This window comes from Parasteatoda tepidariorum, chromosome 6 (assembly GCF_043381705.1).
Source record: "Parasteatoda tepidariorum isolate YZ-2023 chromosome 6, CAS_Ptep_4.0, whole genome shotgun sequence".
Taxonomy (NCBI): Eukaryota; Metazoa; Arthropoda; class Arachnida; order Araneae; family Theridiidae; genus Parasteatoda; species Parasteatoda tepidariorum.
This window is the reverse complement of record NC_092209.1, coordinates 60,034,399-60,055,322: the sequence shown is the minus strand read 5'-3', so window position 1 is coordinate 60,055,322 and position 20,924 is coordinate 60,034,399. Positions and strand designations below refer to the sequence as shown.

At 32.9% G+C, this 20,924-nt stretch overlaps 1 protein-coding gene across 1 annotated transcript in view; it reads left to right on the top strand.

Annotated features, from left to right (window-relative positions):
* Positions 1-1,917: 1,917 nt before the first annotated feature.
* Positions 1,918-20,924, top strand: part of LOC107442890 (peroxidase-like) — a 33,876-nt gene continuing 14,869 nt past the window's right edge. The window contains exons 1-7 of the mRNA XM_016056565.3: positions 1,918-2,091; positions 8,514-8,707; positions 10,792-10,924; positions 12,870-13,090; positions 16,524-16,697; positions 18,234-18,386; positions 19,393-19,497. Of these exons, the coding sequence (XP_015912051.1) occupies positions 2,018-2,091; positions 8,514-8,707; positions 10,792-10,924; positions 12,870-13,090; positions 16,524-16,697; positions 18,234-18,386; positions 19,393-19,497 (1,054 nt within the window). The 5' untranslated portion in view covers positions 1,918-2,017. The remainder of the gene's footprint in view (positions 2,092-8,513; positions 8,708-10,791; positions 10,925-12,869; positions 13,091-16,523; positions 16,698-18,233; positions 18,387-19,392; positions 19,498-20,924) is intronic.

The following is a 20,924-nucleotide window of genomic DNA, read 5'->3' as shown; positions in this document are numbered from 1 at the left end:
AATGTTAATTAAGGTGTCCACTTACATATTCGGTTAATAACTTTTATTTGTTTAAACAGAATTACTTTGTTACAATATAATATTCTAATACCAAAAAAAGTACTTACGTAGCTTGAAAATATCTTTTGTGATGTAACTCTTTCAAAAGTACATTAAAATGGTTGCCAGCAGGGGTGTACATGTAGATTTATTAAATACACCTTGTGCGCCACCTAGGAACCAAATCTAGAACACGACGCTCGAAATTTTTGCTCTGTTACAATCGTACCTTGTTACAATTGACCCCACTCTCCCCTACTATTTGTCTTTCTGCTTGACAAAGGCCTATAAGCAGTACTTATGTAATTGAGCACACTTGTTTATTTATAGGCGTGTACATACATGTAGTTGTTGTTGCTGTTGCTAATTTACGTCGCACTAGAGCTGCACAATGGGCTATTGCCGACGGTCTGGGAAACATTCCGGAGGATGATCCGAAGACATGCCATCACAATTTTGATCCTCTGCGGAGGGGATGGCACCCCCGCTTCGTTAGCCCGACGATCTGCGCGTGAAGTCGAGCACTTTACGGTAGCACAGTTTAAGGAGGACCAAAACCGCACACCCTCGGTCCCTACGCAGACTGATCCAAGTGGTCACCCACCCGCACACTGACCGTAACCAGTGATGCTTGACTTCGGTGATCTGCTGGGAAGCGTGTGTGTACATACATGTAGGCTTGTGTTCTAAATTACTTAAGTACGGCTTATAATCCGCTGCCAAGTTTAAACATAGTCAGCACAATTCAGATCAGGAAATAGCGAAGATCAAACGCGTCGAATAGCTCCTAAGAAATAGAATTTTAAATATATAATGCTTTTTTAAAGCTCTATATCTCAAGAACTATCCAAGCAATTTTGCTCACATTTTGTTTTTAACATACACACGCATGAAATACGAAAAATGTCGCGAGAATTTTCTCAATCTACATTTTTTATGGCTCGGAGGATAGAGCTTTTGCCTTCTAATGAGGTGACCCGAGTTCGAATCCCAGCGATGACTGATTGATAAGAAACTCGCACCCTTCTTGCACTGGCCACAGTGTTGACGTAAAATATCCTCAGTGGTAGACGGATTATGAGTTAGGGTCCCATTGCCGTCAGGATAACCGTGAGAGGTTTTCGTGGCTTTCCTCTCCATGTAGCACAAATGTGGGTTATTTCCATAAAAAAGTCCTCCACTAAGGCAAACTTCTCCCAATACTTGATCCAAGAGTTCCCTTGTCTTCTGGATTGGGTTCAAAATTGGAAGGCTTCGGAGTTAAACATTAGTAGTCGTAATCCCAAAAAACTGACTTCAACGACGGCTATTAAATATAAAAAAAATCTACGTTTTTTTGTCTCATATCTAAAGAAAAAATATCATTCAAGACTTTAATTGAAAAAAAATGTTACCTTTTATTCTTTTTTACTTAACTTTGATGAATAAGAAATTCTTAAAAATCTTAAGATTGACAGTTATATTTTTGGGGTATCGTGAATTATGGTTATTTTATCTAATTTTATCTAATTGGTAAATAAACTAGTTAAGCAGAACTCGAAAAATTATTAATATGTTAGTTATTAAAAAAGTATGTTCCTGAGAAACATGTTTCTAAAGTTCCCTATGAGATCGGTTCACCACATTTCATAAAGAAATCCCCACCTTTTTTAAATTGTAAATTAAAGTCTACAACATCAGAAGATATTTCCTCTTTTTTTAATAATGTTTTTCTACGTTGGTATCGCATATTGTTTCTCAATAGTGAAACTAAAAGTTCCGATTGAATAAGTTTCTTTTGAAGAGAAAATATTTTTCGGAGAAGAAATAAAAAAAAGAAGAAAATCTTTGGGATTCAAATTCAATTCAAATGAAGAGAGCGGTGGTGAAATAACATCAATTAGCTGGGAAAAAAATTGAAGGAAAAGAAAAGGAAAAAAAAAGAAAAAAAGAAAAGTGTTCGATACTTCGTATTGACGGAAAGGTAAAATAATTTAGAATGCAAAAGAGAACAGAATCAAGCTCGAAAAGCGAAGGTCCAAGACGAGTAACAGCCATGCGATTGATATGGGGGTAAAGGAATTTTTTTATTATAAATTTTTTGGATATTTTTAATGCGTTTTAAAAATTCTTAAAATTATGACTCATTTATTTAAAAAAATTATGAAAACATTAGGCACTTTATTAAAAAAAATATTTTAATGTTTTTAATGAGGCAAAAGTTAATATTGTAATAGGAATTATTTTCTGAACTCTTATATTAAACTTCTCGATAGTTCCTTTATGCTTTAGAAAATTTAAATGTTCCTAATTTTCTGAACTAACTTCCTTGAATACATGATTCTAAAGAGGAGTTAAATCTGAAAAAAGATAATTTGTTTAAAAAGTATAAAGAAAGAAAAGAAAACATGACGCTCATTTATTGAAACAATGATGTAACTGATAATTAGAGTAATTATCAGTTACGTCATTGTTTCACCAAATAAGATATAAGAAATGTTAATATTTAAGCGAAATCTAAATCTATGTTATTATTCTTTTTGATTTAACTGTTACTGAAAATTTTTCTATGGTAAAAAATTTATTTCCAACAAAAACGTTCTTTTTATTAAATGTTATGTACATTTAAAATTTAAAGTACGAAAGCTTTTTTTTTTATTAAATTTGCTTAGAAATCATAAGTATTTTTGGCGATCAAATTTTTCCCACCGAATATGTTTTACCTTTTGGTGAATGTTAAGAATATTTAAAATTTAATGAATAGTAAATTCATTTTCAAATTAGGTTTGAAAATCATAATTATTCAATGATTGAAAATATATTTCCAACAGAAATTTTCTTAATTTTTTACTTATCCCGGGAGGATGCAAGCCTTTTAAACGAGCGGTTATATTCAAGCACAATCTGCTCAAAACGTTTTTGTGTTTTTTGGAAATATAAAACTTTTAAACTTATACGTTGACTACAAATTGCTTAATTATTTGCTTCTTACTCTTCTTTGTGCTGTGAAATTTTATAAAACGTAATAATATTTACTTCTTCGATAATTATCATATAAACTATTATATTAACTCCATATGATTGTTTTCTCCAAACATGAATGCATATTTCAAATTTTATTAATATTTCCGTTTCTTGGAGACAAATACATTGTGCGACAAATAAAAATATGTATAAATAAATCAAATGTTCCTTGCAAACAAAATATACGCACAAATTGTAGGTTTCAGTAATTAACTATTTCTAGGGCAAAATTCTTTTTGAAGCAATTTTTAATTTCAATTTTCGCACGTGTGCCGACGTTGATCACAAATAAGTAAAAAAGACAGATCATTGATGAAGTGTCGTCGGTTTCTTTATAGTTAGTGGATTTTTGTTTGATTTCAAAGCAGTTCTTGCAATTAATGCTGCAGAACTTTCATTAACCTTGCTAACAAGTAGGATCACTTTGATTGGAAATGAAAAATAATATTACACATTAAAACACATTAGCTGTGAAAAAATAAAACACAAGAGTAAAACACATTAGCCATGAGAAATAAAATCCTTTTCGGAAGTCGAGCGAGGTCATTGCCAGATTCTAGTAACTGATAAAATCCGAATAGAAGAAAGGAACATAACGGAAATGTCCTATAATTATTCAAAAAAGACAGATAAAGATGGAAAAATCAGCTATCAATAGAAAATGTTTTCTAAGACTTCTGGAATGCATGGAGTCATAAAATGACCCCTGCTAGTCCTGTTGAGTTAAATGTTAAAAATATATTTTTATTCTAATGGACAAAAATTTCAGTGTTATTTTGGTATAAAAATTATACTTCATTCTTCTTAAAATGCTTTTCTTAAACTAAAAGCCAAGATTTTTCTTCAAGAAGAAATGTCAACAAATTTTCAATTGAATATGAAACAATCCATTAGTTGTCTGCCATTCGATTTGTTAATGAGAAATTAATCAGATTCGAAATCCTCATACCCGAATCAGGCTATATCAGGTATTTACATAAAAACAACAAAAAAAGAATTCTTTCGTAGAGCAATCATTCTTACTACACACAATTATTCATTGAATATTATTATAAATATTGTTTTTAACAATTATCCTTACAGTTTTTAAAAGGGAACTATGCCAATTGTTCAGAATAACTTACAGCAAATTAAAATTTATTCAGGATATATGAAACAATAGCTGAGGAGTAAAAATTTAGTTATTTCCTGAATGGAGCTCGGAGTGAAATAATTATATCATTATTACTCTCTATTGCTTCATCAACAATTGTTGAATATAGGAATTTTTTTTTTAATTTCATCACACAAGTTCAATCCACTATAGAATGTTGGGATATTATAAATAAATAGAAACAGTCTCAATATGTTATGTGTATAAAACATTTCTTTGAGTCACAACTCTTTGAAAAGAATATATTGTTAAATAAAATTTAATTATTCTTCTAATATTTAAATATACCGCAATTTATTCTGTAAATGAGGGGACTAAATTAGATATTGTATTCCAAATGTCTTTTTTTCCAGTTATTATAAATTATAATAAATTTTGTCTCAATTAAACAAAAGGTGAATAGTATTTTTTCTGAATTTATTTACATAAATAAAACCAACTTGGTGAAATTTTTGTAAATGAAAATAACAAATTGCAATTTTTTGACAAAATGAATTTTATGTAAATTTATCGTTAAAATATTCATTAGCAACTATTTCCTAATATTTTTCTTTCTTCTTTTTAGATTAGTGCAATTTAAATTTTTGTGAAAAAAGAATATTAGAATTATTGTTACATATTAATCAATAATTGATTATTAGTCAATATTTGATTATTAGTCAATATTTGATTATTAGACAATATTTGAGTGTCCCCATAAACTATGATGGGCATTTAAGGGCGCATTGATAATTATTTCTGCAGATTGATTGTGTGTTTGCATTAAAGATGTAAGTTCTATTGCATCCTTCAATACACCTGAAAGTGGATAGCAATAATGACAGATTTCGGTTTATATACCTCTTGATATGTAATGATATATTATGAAAAGATGTTATATGTTGAAAAATAGAAACTGCACTGTAAACTAATTTGTGGGATATTGATAATCTTCAAAGCATTTTAATTGATAAATTTTTTTACAGTGTTGATTAAAATTCCAGTTCATAAAAATTAAAAAGAATATAAGTTAAGAAAAAAGAAAACAGTTATGTTAAATTACGAAACTAATTTGTTGATTGATGTTTGCGGCATTATTCGTTGCTTAGAAGAGTATTATATTAAAACTAGGAAGCGTCGCCCCCTGCTCGCTGACTCTCGCCAACCCCCGGAACTGGTTTCGCAGTTCATTTCGGATTGCTTCGGATCATTTCGGATCGCTCATTGGATACGTTCCCACTGAGTGAACACTGAAGTTCCGAAAACTTTTCACTGTAGAAATTTCTAAACGTGTGTTTTCAATATTAATTTGAAATTGCAAACAGTTCACATATTTTTCTTAATCACACTATTCTAAATTTCAGTTGTTGAGAAAAGTAACTGTTGTAAGTTTTGTTTTAAAGTCTTTCCCACCGGAGGGCTAAAACCATGTGTTGTAAAACAATATGAAATAGTACTGAACGCCGGATGTATAGCATCGGCTTCGATGAAGATAGTTTTGTGAGAATTTTTTTGATAATTCGGTGAGAATTCACCCGATTAGACATATGATGCTCACTACGTGCTCTTGCGCGCCGAAGCCTATCAATTAAAACGTATTAGCGTTTTATATAATATAGATTAGCCATATGATGCTCACTATGTGCTCTTGCGCGCCGAAGCTCAGCAATTAAAAATAAAAACTGTTGCCAACGCGAGAAAAATATCATCGGTTTCATTGATACATACGCATTAGCGTTTTATATAATACTAGGAGGCTTCACCCCCTGCTCGCTGATGCTCACCAACCCCCGGAACTGCTTTCGCTGTTCATTTCGGATTGCTTCGCAATCCGATGCTCGCTTTGCTCGCTCAATGGATACGTTCTTAACGTCNTTACGGAGGAGAGGGGAGCTTTTAAATATGCAACCTCTTCTTGCATCTGCTCCCATCAAAACCTTGTATCATGTAGGTGCTAAAGGAATCGCCTGCAAAGGGAAGTAGTATTCTATGTTCAAGAAACAGATCTTATGACGTCATAGATGATGTCACTTCTGACGTCATAAGAATTAAAAATGACAGCGGGAATGTTTCACTGCCGACGCACGGCCAAAATCGTTATTGTCAGTTTATTTCAGTGAGGAGCAGGAAAATAAGGGAGTTATAAATCTCATCTTAGTCATAAAATCATAGTAGCATCTCTCCGTGAAGAAGTAAGGAAATAGAAAATATTAAATTATAATAATGTTTTTCATTGTTTACGGAAAGAGGGACAAAAGAAATAAATACTTTTGCTTTGTTTTATATAATACTAGGAGGCTTCGCCCCCTGCTCGCTGGCGCTCGCCAACCCCAGGAACTGCTTTTGCAGTTCATTTCGGATTGCTTCGCAAACCGATGCTCGCTTTGCTCGCTCATTGGATACGTTCTTAATGTCTAGCTTTTGTATACTTTTTTGAACACTGAAGTTCCGAAAACTTTTCACCGTAGAAAATTCTTAACCTGTGCATTTCAATATTAATTTGAAATTGAAAACAGTTCGCATATATTTCTTAATCACACTATCCTAAATTTCAGTTGTTGAGAAAAGTAACTTTTGAAAGTTTTGCTTCAAAGTCTTTCCCACCAAAGGGCTAAAACCATGTGTTGTAAAACAATATGAAATAGTACTGAACGCCGGATGTAAAGCATCGGCTTCGATGAAGATAATTTTGTGAGAATTTTTTTTGATAATTCGGTGAGAATTCACCCGATTAGACATATGATGCTCACTACGTGCTCTTGCGCGCCGAATCCTATCAATTAAAAATGAAAACTGTTGCCAACGCGAGAGAAGAAATATCATCGGTTTTATTGATACATACGTACGTGTTAGCGTTTTATATAATAAGATAGATAGATTTATTTTTAATACAATTGCTTATACATTTGCTAATAGTTGAATTCTTTTGTTGGTATCAGAGTAGTGTTAAGTCTTTTTTTATCTCGTTTCCAAACGCTCATATATAAGATGCACAATTTATATCTGATACATAGTGATTTGCTTCTTAGTTTGTATTATGTTTGTGATTGTTAAAATCGTAATTCCTGCAAAGGTCTTCATTTTTATCACAATTATCTATTGACGAGATTTGCGGTTGTTGACGCAATTTGCGCATGCTGTTTCGCGTTCATTTTTTTATTATGTTACCTTAGAAAAATGTTTCTCCTTATGATTACTAATTTTATGTCCATAAAAGTCGAGTTCCTATTTTGAATTAATCTTTCTCCTAAGCGGACACCTTTCTTTAACAAACAATTTCTCGGTTCCAAAGGTGCTCACTAATATTTCTCCGTATTAAAGTTTTGTATAAAAGTAGTAGCCCCCAAAGTCGATATTTTAGCTTGATTTTGAAGAAACTGATGAAATACAATTCCAAAACTACAACTACTTTTATGAATATTTTTATGGCTACAATAAATTCAAATATAACAGCGTCAGATACCTGGTAAAATTGGCTGGGTTAGGGTACCCGATACCGAGTTTTGGGACTAAAAATCGGTTCTAAGTAAGCAGTACTGGACAGTGAAATTTTTTTAATGAAAATTTGACCGGTTAGGCCAAGTACATAGAAGTTATCGGGTACCCGCTGTGCATGATTACGCAACAACAAGCCTCCCTCTCTAGTCCTTCCATTCCAAGATGCTTCCTTATAGGAGGAAACTGATTCATATCGTTTAAGGGTGTAGAAAGGTAAAAGATGCATGCTAGCATTTTTTCCGAAATAGTAACAGCAGGCAAAATTTAATTTGATTTTAGAATTCAAAAATCGAAATCTAATTATTACCTTAGTGATAAAAAAATGTCTTTAAAGAGCACTTCGACTTTGCGTGTTTGCAGCATGCTGTAATAATTTCTATAACTGAATTTGGGAGTGTTTTGTGTTCCCAAGGACGAATTTCACACATTTTACATTTGAAAAAGAAAATTTTATGAATGAATTATCGGACACAGGCCTTCACGCATAAAATAAATTATTCGTGTAAAGAATACCACGTAAATATATGCGGGTAATGTCAGATTACCTTGAACTTAAAATATAGTAATGTGGTGCATTTTATATCTTTCTGAACCTACAAAGAAAGCCAACAGTTCACTTCCCATATGGAGGTAGCTTAGAATTGAAGGATTTGCAATACACGTCGCTTGTTGTTTTGTAATTTTACACCCCGTTAATTTTTGGTCTTCATGTCATACACTTCAAAATTTTTTGTTAACACTAGATAGAACCCTTATCTGAAATTAAAAAGAAACTATGAAATATTCGAAATATTTTGTTAATATTCATAGTTAGTGTAAGTAATCTTCATTCATACTACAGGTCCGTGATTACTGTTTTTCAATTGTGTTTGTGGGTGAATTGCCATGCACCCAATCGAAGACCCTTTAGCCATAGAGGCTGGCAGACGCCAGAAGACATTTTGGCTAGACACTTCACCTCAAATTCTGTCCGACAAGCTTTCAGTATAGCTAAAGATGCCATCTCAGCTCGACACTCCATAATAGATGGAAGAAGTAAGTATTAAAAAGAATTTCAACTTTTTCTATAGTTCGATATAAATAGATATAGAAAACGGTGCTGAACTATAAAATATGCACCGATACAACGTTACAAATAGATTGCAATCCACAAAACATAAGCGAACCACGCTTGAATAACTTTTGAACTAATGATCGGATCTTCACGTTCTGTAACTCAAGGCGTATTTTTAAAATTCGATTTCTCAGGAACTATTCAACCACTTTCGCTCAAATTTTGTATTTTGTTATTTAAAATTACTTTTTAAAAATGATGCAAAAAAATTGCATACCTTGCAAATTCAAAAGATTTCCAACTAATATTAACTAATATAATAAAAAAATAATAAATATTTACTGAAATATATAATTTGCAATCTTTGGATAAACAAATTTTACAATATTATTTATTTTTTAAAAAGTTCTTCAGATACGATGAAATAAGCAAAAAAGAAAATTAACATTAAGTGGCGCAAATTTTGGCTGACTCTTCTGACCAAATTATTGGGACCATATTTCCCAAATTGCAGCTATTCCCAATACTTTGGGGTCCGAAATCCGAATCCATCCAAAATAAGGTATTCTGATGTTTATTCTGAGAAAGTACGTTTTTGTGTCTGATTTCGTACCGTAAAAATAACGTCAGCATTGATTAATTACCACATTTGAGATCACCTCGTTAAACCTTTCAGATTGAGTCCTTGAGCGTGGAAATCCAACTAATAAATCAAAAGTTATTCAGAGTGGTCCGTTTTTTTTGTTTTTCTTTAATTTTATAGCCAGCGCTGATCAGCCGAACCATTTTGGGGCTTACTGCTCTCAATGTTTATCTGTGTAGCCTTGTTATTTTAAACCCTACCCAGAAGATGCGGAAATTCCTAGATCAAGTATTGGGAAACTATCCATCCTGGAGAACTTTCTGATTTCCAACGAGTATTTGCATTACATTGAGAGGAAAACCTAAACCTTCCAAGTTTAGTCCAGTGACAAGGGGAATCTAGTCCACAATTCGTATATCACTGAGGATATTCTTTGTCCGCGGTGAGATTGGTGTAAGCCAGGAGTAAACTTCATATCGACAAGCCATCACTGGTATTCGTACCTGGGTCACCCCATAGGAAAAGAAGCGCTGTGTCCCTTGAGACACAGCGGCTCTATGCAAAAGGTTCTTGTAACCCGTTCGCTTGATAATTTTTTTATCAGAAGGAACAATATTTTATTCCTTTTTCAAAATAGGGTGCAATGGTAAAGTTTTCTAGGCAAAAACAAACTAAATATCATACCTTATACTAACAATAAGTACGAATTTATAAGTTTTAATCTAGTTTTCCTCGTATTAATGAATGTAATAAGTTTGAAGAATGCGCTGTCTATTAAACTTTTAAATAAACTTATAGTGAGTACAAGGTTCTAGTTCATTTACGCTGCTCTAGTTCTAGTTCATTTACGTCGAACTGTATCTGTACAATAGACTATTAACGACGGTCAGGGAAACATCCTTGAGGATAATCCGAAGATATGCCTTCACAATTTTAATTTCAAGAGGGGATGGTACCCCGCTTCAAAAGCCCGACAACCTACGCGGGAAGTCGAGCACTTTTCGGTAGAACAGTTTAACGAGGACTAATGCAGCATACCCTCTGACCCTACGCATGCTGATCCAGGTGGTCACCCACCCATACACTGACAGCAGTCAGTGACTTCGGTAATCTGCTGGGAACCATATCTTATGGATCAGTGAGTACAAAGGAAAGACGGTTAAAATAACCATTCAGTAAATGTTATATATTTTAATTGCAAACAAATAATATTGTATGTTTTCATTACAAGCACTAATAAAATAATTCCAATTGATGGATCTTCATTTTAAATAAAAAGACAAAACAAATAAATGAGCAATTCAAAATGAGTTAAAGTGCACCATTAAAGTTGTGCGGGACATTTTATCTAGTTTTCAAACTTTAAGAGATTTGTTCCAAAATGGAACCAGAAAGTTTTTAAAATTCTTGAGAAGAAAAAGCTACTGTCTATAATTTAAGCTATTGTTGAATAATTCATTAGTAATATTTTTATTTCCAAAGGTCTGACACCCGATCCCAAAAGAGATGTTCCATCAGCTCGTCATCAACATTTCCAAGGTATTCATGGCCGTGCTGCACTGTCAGAAAGTCTGCAAGAACTGTTTGAAGAAGGGACTAAGATTTTGCTAGACAGGTAAGAAAACGGGTATTTTGAAATTCGCTCACACAGAAATCTGCACTTTGACTTGTAATTCATTCTTGACCACAGCATTTTCTTAGTATACAGAATAAGTCTTTCAAGGAAATGCGATTTCCTAAATTTCTATAGTATACACCTTCCCGTTACCATCAAAAAATCAAGCTTTTCCCCCCTTGCCAGCATATACCCACTTCTAATTAACGTGAACTGCCAAAGGGAAAAGCTAAATGGTAATGAAGAGATAAAAAGTAAGGGGACTGGGGATAATACATTACCATGCGATGCTTATACTATTTACAAATGGAATAATAACTAATTATTTATTATTACTGACGGGATAAATCCTTCTGAACACATAAAATCCCAGGCTCAGTATGTTGGAATATTGCATGTCTTTGTTTTCGATTCTATAAGTCCCCCAATGGAATGTTCATAAGAAGCGGTTCCTAGAAAGTTGCCGAAGTCAAGCATTACAGGTAGCAGTCAGTGAGCGAGATGTTGTTCAATTTCAGGTCCAGGATGATGTACAGAGACTTTCGCAAGTGATGTTGATTGTTCTCGTCTTGCAGGAAGAAATCCAATCATCCGCAGGTCGTAATTTTGACCTGAACCCGAGCGCGATCAATCTCTAATCGATTACCCTCAGACGTATTGATTTGTTATAGGAACTGGAAGGACTTTGTGAGTTCACCAGATTTAAAAATCATTGAAGGATCTTATAGTATGTGTACAAACGAATAGAATATGAGATTGGAGTAGCGCATATTAATCTACCAGAGCTAGTTCTTCATAATGACTGCAGCTTTTTCTCTCTCTCTTTCTTTTTTTTTTGGTCAATTGTTTTGACAAAGTGTGGGTAATAGTTTAGTAAGCAACTTGGGTGATTCCTATTAATCATAATCCACAGATCGTCAAGAAAAGGTCCTCGGTAGAACACCGATGTCAAGCATCACTAGCAGCAGATCGTGAACAGGTGGGCCATTTTAATCAAACTAGAAAAAAGACCGAAAGATCGTGGTATTTTATATCCGTCGTTGAACAGCCGACCCAATTTGTGGTTTGCGACTACCAATATTCAACTCCTAAGCCATGTAATTTTAAACCAATCCAGAAGACATGGAAACTTCTGAATCAGTACCCTCAGAGGTATTGATTTGTTATGGGAACATAGAGGACTTAGCGACTCGACAGATTTCACATGCATCAGTCACCATTTACTACACGGGGATTCTTTGGCGGGTGAAGATCGAGGCCACGAACTCTTGAACATGAGCCCAGTGTGTTACCAACCAGGCAATACCAGCTAAAATCATGGTATTGGTCTGGTCCTCTTTAAACTGTTCTAATGTAAAGTTCCCAATTTCTCAAACAATTGTACTACCGAAGAGGATCAAACTTGTGATGGTATGTCTTCTGACTACCTTCAAAGGTGTTTCACTGACTGTTGCCAACTGCTTATTGTCAAGCTATAGAGCGATGAAAATAAAGTACTAATACTACTCAACAAGAAAAATTTTAAGAACATCGTTTAAAATTCTAGGAATTCGAATCGCGATTATCTTTCTTGAGTTTCCACTTTGACACTTTTTTTTCTCTAATACAAGGAGGATTTTTTGGAAATTTTCTAACGTAGGGATGGCTGTAAATATCAAATTTTCTCTGAAATTTTCTCAAATGTTACCGTCGCACTAAGTTTGCAATATTTAAATTTCTGAAGAAATAAACCCTTTTCTTCGATGAATTTTTTCCTATGACGCTTTGTAGATCTCTCCAGTCTTAATTTGTTAGGCCGTTTGTAATATAGGGATTAAAAGGGAATAGGACGTCTTTCTATCAATTCCCAAATCACTTGGTTATCCGAAAATCAATATTGTTTTTACTTGATTCAATTTCGTATTTTGCGTCATTATTAAATCTTAATCATGTTTCTTCATTGAAGGTTCAATCTGACTCCAGGACAGATTATCTCCAGTGTGGCGGATCTCCTCAACATTCTACAAGGAGATGAAGTTCAAAGTTGTGAGTCTCAGTTTAATTTCAGCTGCAATCGCAACTCTCGATACAGAAATTTCGACGGAACCTGCAATAATTTGCGAAACCCTTCCTGGGGTATGGCAGCAGCCTGCTTTGAAAGGCTTGTCGATCCAGACTATGCCGATGGTAAAACAAATTTTTTTAACTGTATTTTTTTCTTAGTGATAAATGTGTAGAATCTCTTTACAAAGCCATAGTCTTTCTAAAATTTAAAAAATCGTAAAAGGCATATTTCTAGGGAAGATAAAGCACATCATCGAGATAAGACTTATCATATAAATAATATATCATATATCAGAGATATCATATATCATACATCATATAAATAATATCATATATCATGTAAATAATATCATATATCATGTAAATATTATCATATATCATATAAATAATATCATATATCATATAAATAATATCATATATCATATAAATATTATCATATATCATACAAATAATATCATATATCATATGAATAATATCATATATCATATAAATAATATCATATATAATAGGGACTCTATCATATAAATTGTTTTTTTTTCTTCCTTTGTATGCTTCTGAACAGGATATAATATGAAAGCTTTCCTAGCCGCATTCGATGACATTTCGAAACATGGATTCCCATGCAAGTTTAATAATGATGATGATCATCTAGAAATATACTAAAAGAATTCCTAGACCCCATGACGTTTTAAACTTGAACATTTCGACAAATAGTAGACTAAGAGTCACATGGCTCAGGGGATAGAGCGTTCGTCTTCCAATGAGGCAAACGGGTTCGAATCCCAGTCGATACGAATTCCGCACCTGGCTTGCATCGGCCACAGTGCTGACGTGAAATATTCTCAGTGGTAGACGGGTTAGAGTCCCCTTGCCGTCAGGTTAACCGTGTGGGGGGGAAGACTATTAGACAATTCCAACCTTCATCTATGGAAAGGTACCTCACCATAGAATCGAGTTAACATGTCTTACATACAAGTGAATTGGTATTATATTTTTGTAGTGGTGGATACCCTACAGTACTCCCCCACCAGAATTATATCTGTGATAGAATTCGATGAACGGAAACCACTAGTTGAATAATTGCTGTTCTGTGTGAAGCCGGGAGAGCTGTATTAAGATCACCGTACTTTTTTAGCACTGATTGTGAGAGCTGTGTTAAGTCTGTAGTAGTCACTCCTGTGTTGCCTTTAGCAGTCGAGTGTTTACGTCGTACGTGATCGAGACTGACAAGCAACTGCGTGAGGAAGTGGATAATGTCACATTCACAAGTAGCAAGTCAACTGTTTAATGTGGACAATCCATCGAAGTAGGCGTGTTCAAATCGTAGTGGGCGTTTTTGCTAAGGTAGGCGTGTTCACATCACGTCCGAAGGTCACCAATGTGGGGGGAAAGACTATTAGACAATTCCAACCTTCATCTATGGAAAGGTACTTCACCATAGAATCGAGTTAACATGTCTTACATAAAAGTGAATTGGAATTATATTTTTGTAGTGGTGGATACCCAACAACCGTGGGAGATTCTAGTGGTCTTCTTCTCCGTGTAACGCAAATGCGGGTTAGCCCCATTAAAAAGTTCTCCACGAAGACAAATTTCTCCCAATACTCGATCCAGGAGTTCCATTGTCTTCTGGATTGGGTTCAAATTTACAAGGCTACTGTGTTGAACATTAGTAGTTGTAAATCCATGAAATTGGGTCAGCTGTTCAATGACGGTTATAATATAAAAATAAAATAATAGACTAAAATTGTCATTTAAAAACTAAGTTTAGATTTGAAAAAGATATTTAACTATTTTATATTCTCTCTGTCAGCAAAATTAAGTGAAAAAAATTATCTGGAAGCACATGCGGCGTACGTCACCAAATTTATGCTCTTAAAGTTGTCTAATACTAAGCGCTTTTTTTATTTATACTATTTCTTTTAAAACGTGTTTCAAATAAAATTCATATTCAAAATCAATGATAATTGAATGGAACAACAAATATTTATGTTTTTAAAGTTAAAATTAATGACAATGTGGTATTAGTTTGCTTAAGAGAAAAAAAATCTCCATATAATTAATGAAGCAAACGATACTTAATTAATGTAGGTAATATGCTAATTGATATAAAAAGAAAGCTACGTACTAAAAAGAAAACTTACGTACTAAAAAGCAAAAATAATGGAGAAATGGAGATAATTATTAAAGATAATTATTCCTTCAGAGCACCATAAGTAATTGCCAGAATATTATTGGCACTAATCCTTTATTAATATTAAAAATATGTATTAATTGAAATAAAATAAAATACGCTTTGTGCTGAAAAGCAAAGTTAAAGGAGAAAAGGTTAATAAGAAATTTGTTTAGAAAAACAGAGAAAATCGCCATTCACACAGATGACGCTTTATTATTGTCTACAACTGACAGTAATATGTTAATTGATGAAATTTTGATAAGAATTTTACAACGGGTTTTCCACAATTTAAAGAAGTATATTTTTGTCCGTGTTAGTAAAGGAAGTGTATTAATATTTTAAGGGATTACAGTTAAAAGAACTTTGCTCCACCATTACTTATAAATAATTTGACAGTAAAATAAGGACAAGATAAAAAAAATTGTCATTCTCCAAAATCCGTATCAAATTCTAATAAGAATTCTATTTTTTTTAAAAAAATTCGGTTTTAATTGGCTGTTACTGACAAATGTATTTTTTACCGCTCAAATGTTTAAGAGTTATGTTATAAGGGCCAAATATATTAATACAAGTATAAAGTATTATACTGCTGTATTTGTTGATTAGTAAAACATAAGCAAAACTGAGCAGTTTGAATACTGATACTTAGGAAATAAGTGTTTTACTGCCCCTCGAAAGGAATATGTACCAGAGAAAATCACTCGATAGTGGTAAACCTTGAAAATTATTAGTTTGCCGCGAGCAATAGCATTATGCCAAGTGATGCAAAATGCATTTTATCTTTATTCTAATAGGTTTAATTACAAGAAAGCGAGTTTTGCTTACTTCAATAACGGTAAGCCATCGAAAAGGGCAAAAAATAATACTAAATAAAAAAATGAAATTATTTTAGCCAAATTAATTGAAAAACCTAGTATGAGAACTTGCTAGGTGACTTTTTCAGAACGAAAAATAAGTTGTATCGGAATTAATTTATTAGCAAGTAATTTAAAGGCAATATTAATATTTTTTGCTTTATTTTACTTGCTACAGCCAAATTTGAAACAAAAATCATGCAAACATACTAAACACTGATGTGTATTAGTTATGATATTTAGAAGTAAGATAGAAGTAAAGGCAAAAACAGTTCTGTTACACTAAACATACCCATATTGATGCAACAACTTTTTGTTATTTTCTCTGATTCATTAATTCCCCTAAAAACTTCACTTACCTGGTTCTTTCATCAAGCTCTTGTTTCGGTATACGCTTTTTAGTTTTGAGCATGATTTTGTAGTGTTCTTCAGTACTGATTTATTGATTCTATACTTATTTTTTATTAACCCAGTGCGAAAAACGGGTACTCAGCTAGTTTATTATGAAATAATATTTTATTTTCAGGCACCTCTGCGAAAAGAGTATCAGTGTCAGGGAATCCCTTACCTCCTCCTCGTACTATTTCTTTAGAAATCCACGACCATCTGGACAACCCTACAAAATATATCACCCATATGTTTATGGTGTATGGTCAATTCCTAGACCATGACATATCGTTGTCTCCTGTCAGCCAAGGACGTAAGGATTTGCTTTTCCTCATTATTGTTTCTGCATTTTTTTCCTTCAAATATTTTCCCATATGTTTATAGCGTATGGTCAATTTCTGGTCCATGACTTATCGTTGCCTTCAATCACCCAAGGGTGTAAGGATTCGCTTTTCCTTATTATTTTTGGTCCCGCAGTGGACTAATCGTTAAGACGCGGCTCCCATCAGATCACCGAAGTCGAGCATCACTGGCCGCGGTCAGTGTGCGGGTGGGTGACCACTTGGATCAGTCTGCGCAGGGACCGAGGGTGTGCGGTATTGATCCTCGTTAAACTGTTCTACCGTAAAGTGCTCGACTTCGCGTGCAGGTTGTCGGGCTACCGAAGCGGGGGTGCCATCCCCTCTGCAGAGGATCAAAATTGTGATGGCATGTCTTTGGATCATCCTCAGGGATGTTTCCCAGACCGGCGCCAATAGCCCATTGTGCAGCTCTAGAGCGACGAAAATGAACTACAATTACAACTACAATTACTACAACCATATTATTTTTGTATTTCTTTCCTTTATCGAATATTTTTCCTCATTTGTTTTTGGTGTATGGTCAATTCCAAGACCATGACATATCATTTACTCCCGTCAGTCAAGAACATAAGGAATTGTTTTTTATTATCATTATTGTTGCCTTTTTTTTCTTTCATCAAATATTTCCCATATATGCAGTTAATCAAAGACGTAAGGATTTACTTTTAACTATCATTATTTTTGCATTTTTTTCAATCCTCTAATATTTTTCTTTTTTATTGCCGTATTCATTGAATTTTTTTTTCTTTAAAAGTTATTATTTGTTCAACTTATGTAAAAAGAAATAAGCACAGGGTAATAATTTTAACTCCATGGGAAATCAGAGGAACCTGGAATAGCAAGTTTCTTCCGCAGTGGAAAAAACTGCTCCGGAAGAAATATGTTTCTGCCAATGGAAGAAACTCTTTTTCAAAAACAAAAATCAAGTATTAAAACTATTTCCTTCCACTGTTTATAATTGCAACGTAGTTTTCATAAAAGGACTAATTTTACAGTTGTTTAATACACAATTTTTATGTACGTTTGAACTGAAAAACAGAAATCAAAAAGAAATGTAATGCTTATAAATTTCTAAAAAAATTAAAACCATTGTAGTTTTTTAATATTTTATATAAATCAGTATAACAAAACCTAGGCGAAAACTCATTACCCTGCAATAATTTTTTCTTGGTGTTATTACTTTTTTTTTAAAAAATGAATACTACTTTTTGAAAACATTTTTGTAGTCAGAAACTATTCGCTCTCTTTCGCTTGCAGTTTTTTATTTCGTCATTGGAAAATACCTATTTCAAAACATTGTGAAATTTCAACAAATTTCTGATTTCCGACATTTTCAACAAAGTTGATGTTACCCTGAAATTGGCACTTAGTTGGTGAAAATCCGATAATTCGATAATAGTTTAAGAGAAAACTTTTTTGTTCTGATTACTGCAGATAAAAGTTACAAAAAGTTCTTTTTATAAACAATGAATGTTTCCTTCTTTTAGCAAACAACCAGCCTTTGGAATGTTGTCCAGTGAATGATGGCAATCCCCAATGTGACCCAATCCTCCTCGGAAGTAATGACCCATTCTTCAGTCCCCTTGGAATTAATTGCTTAAACAACGTTCGATCTGCTATGTGTTCCACTTGCTCACTTGGTAAATGATGCCACCATTTAGTTTATTTATTATTAGCTTGCTGGTTTTTCTAAGTGAAACATGGACGGGTTTAAATGAGTCCAAAAAATGTGTATCGATGAATGTATGGTTAGCTGTGTACTGTTGAGGAACCCAGTTAATTTATCCCTCTTACATTTCAAAATCAGTTATGATATTTATTTGAAGATAGCACTGATATCTCGAAAAAACTATAAAACAATATTTTCGAAATAACCATCACTTTGGGTAGCATCTTGAGTAGCAACAGTATATGGGTATTTTAGAGTATTTTAGGTAGTATGGGGACACAATTAACGAATAATTGTGAAAATATCTCATCTGAAATCATCTGACATGCAGCAAAAATATTTTTTTGAAGTGTTTATAGTCATCAGTGGTAAATTGTGGCATTTTTTGATGTGAAAATAGTTCTTTTATGACATGAAAGATTTTGGAGTAAGCTTATTAAAATTTTAGGTGTTTAGATTTAAATTGTACTCTTTAAATAGTGCATAAACATTCAATTTGGTGAGTCACAAAATAATTTGGGTTGTTCAGCGCTTTATCCAGAGAGATATTACACCGAAATTTCTACAGTGTATACTGTAAAAACTATGGTGTAATAATACATCAGCGAATTTGATGTTATACAAACACGAAAATTGTATGAAGGAATATTTTTTTTTTCAAATTTTTCACCAAATCGAGTTTTTATATAAAATTTATTGAATATAAATAAACCTAATACTAAGTATTATAATGGGTAGAATTTACATCTAGCTAACGTGCTTTCACACTTACAAAGCCTGCTGCCCACCAGCTGTGCCAGTGGCAGCACCCCTGAACACAATGAAAAAAACTTATTAGACACGCGTCATGTAACTGTGTATAAGACATCCTCATAATGTCAATTTAGCACAAATGTATCTATGAAGGTTAAGGTAGTATAATCTCTACTTGTGATTGCTTTTTTACACGAATCAAGAAATTTATTATTAAATTTCAGGACCCAGGCAGCAAATAAATCAGGTGACGTCTTACATAGATGCCTCTCATATTTATGGATTTAATCTGGCTCAATCTTCTGCACTGAGAAATAACGATGGATCAGGTAAGGCTTTACTTTTATGATGTACAGGACATAGGAAAAACGAACTTTTCATCGAATGATCGAACTTTTCACGTTCTAGATTTCAATCTGAATGGTTCAAGGAGGTGGCCTCAAATATGCTAAATAAATAGTGTAAGCCATATTTTAAGTTACAAATAAGGAATAATATTTATTTTTTAAATTTGATTTCTCAGGACCCATTCGGCTAATTTCGCTGAAATTTTGTATTTCGCCAAGAAAAAAATTTAATTTTTCAAAATGATGTAACAAATTGTATACCTTACTATACAAAACTTTTTCTATTATTATTAAATAAAATAATAAAATATAATAAGTATTTCCCGAAAGTTACTTTTTGAATGGAATTATGGGGTAACAAACTTCAGATTGAGAATTTTTTTTTCTCCATTAGCTTAAAATGTTTTCGAAATATGGTGAAATATGCAAATACTGAAATTATCTTTAAGGAGCCACAATTTTGTACCACTTTCCTGACCTTTGTTACATTGCTTTCCTGACCATAAGCTATTTGGATCATATTTCCCAGATTGCGGTTTCCTTCTATATTTTAATGATCAGAAATCCTAATTCGTGAAAAAAAACTGTAGGTTTATTCAGAAAAAGAAAGTATTTGTGTCTAATTTTGTAACTTAAAATATTGTTTGTTCTAAAGCATTATTCAAATAAGAACAAAAATTGGAAAAAAAAGTCCATCCTCAAAATACGCAGTTACAGAACTAAAACATTCTGTGCCATATTCGAGGCTTATAAAAACCAATTAAAACTGGAGTTATAACTTTTAAGTAAGTGGGAAAAAACATTGTTGTGAAAGGAAACATAAGTATTTAATAGTTAAGAATCATTTGAGAAAAAAAGAAACATATCAAACATTTTAAATTAAAAATACGTTTTTCAAATTGTTCTTAAAAAGTAGATCATACTCTGTCATCTTTTAAAAAAAAATAAAGACGGCAGTCTCATTAGTTTCCTTCAGTGTATTAATAAGTTTGACGTTATTGTTTACATGTTTATCATTTTATTGATAGTTTAATACTGACAGAACTTAATTTTTTTGCTACTTAAAAATGCGGAGTTGCTATTTTTTAAAGGTTTATATGCACTGTTGAGTGTTTGTCAATCATTAAAGAGCATCTTGCTGACATTTTGCTGAAGCAGCAAGCTCTTTTTACGCTTATCAAAAGACATTACATATTAATAAATTTAAGAATTCTGACGGGTGAAATATGTAAATCTTGAGAAGACATGCAAAATTGTTGAGAAATGTTAGCATTAGACGCCGAAATTTCTGACTAAAGACTTAGTGAAACATTTCTTTAAAAATAAAAGTACCCTCTGTCAACGCTCGCCCAATTTGAAAAGAAGATACTAATGAATTCAAGCCATTATTTAACCTATCAAGAACGAGA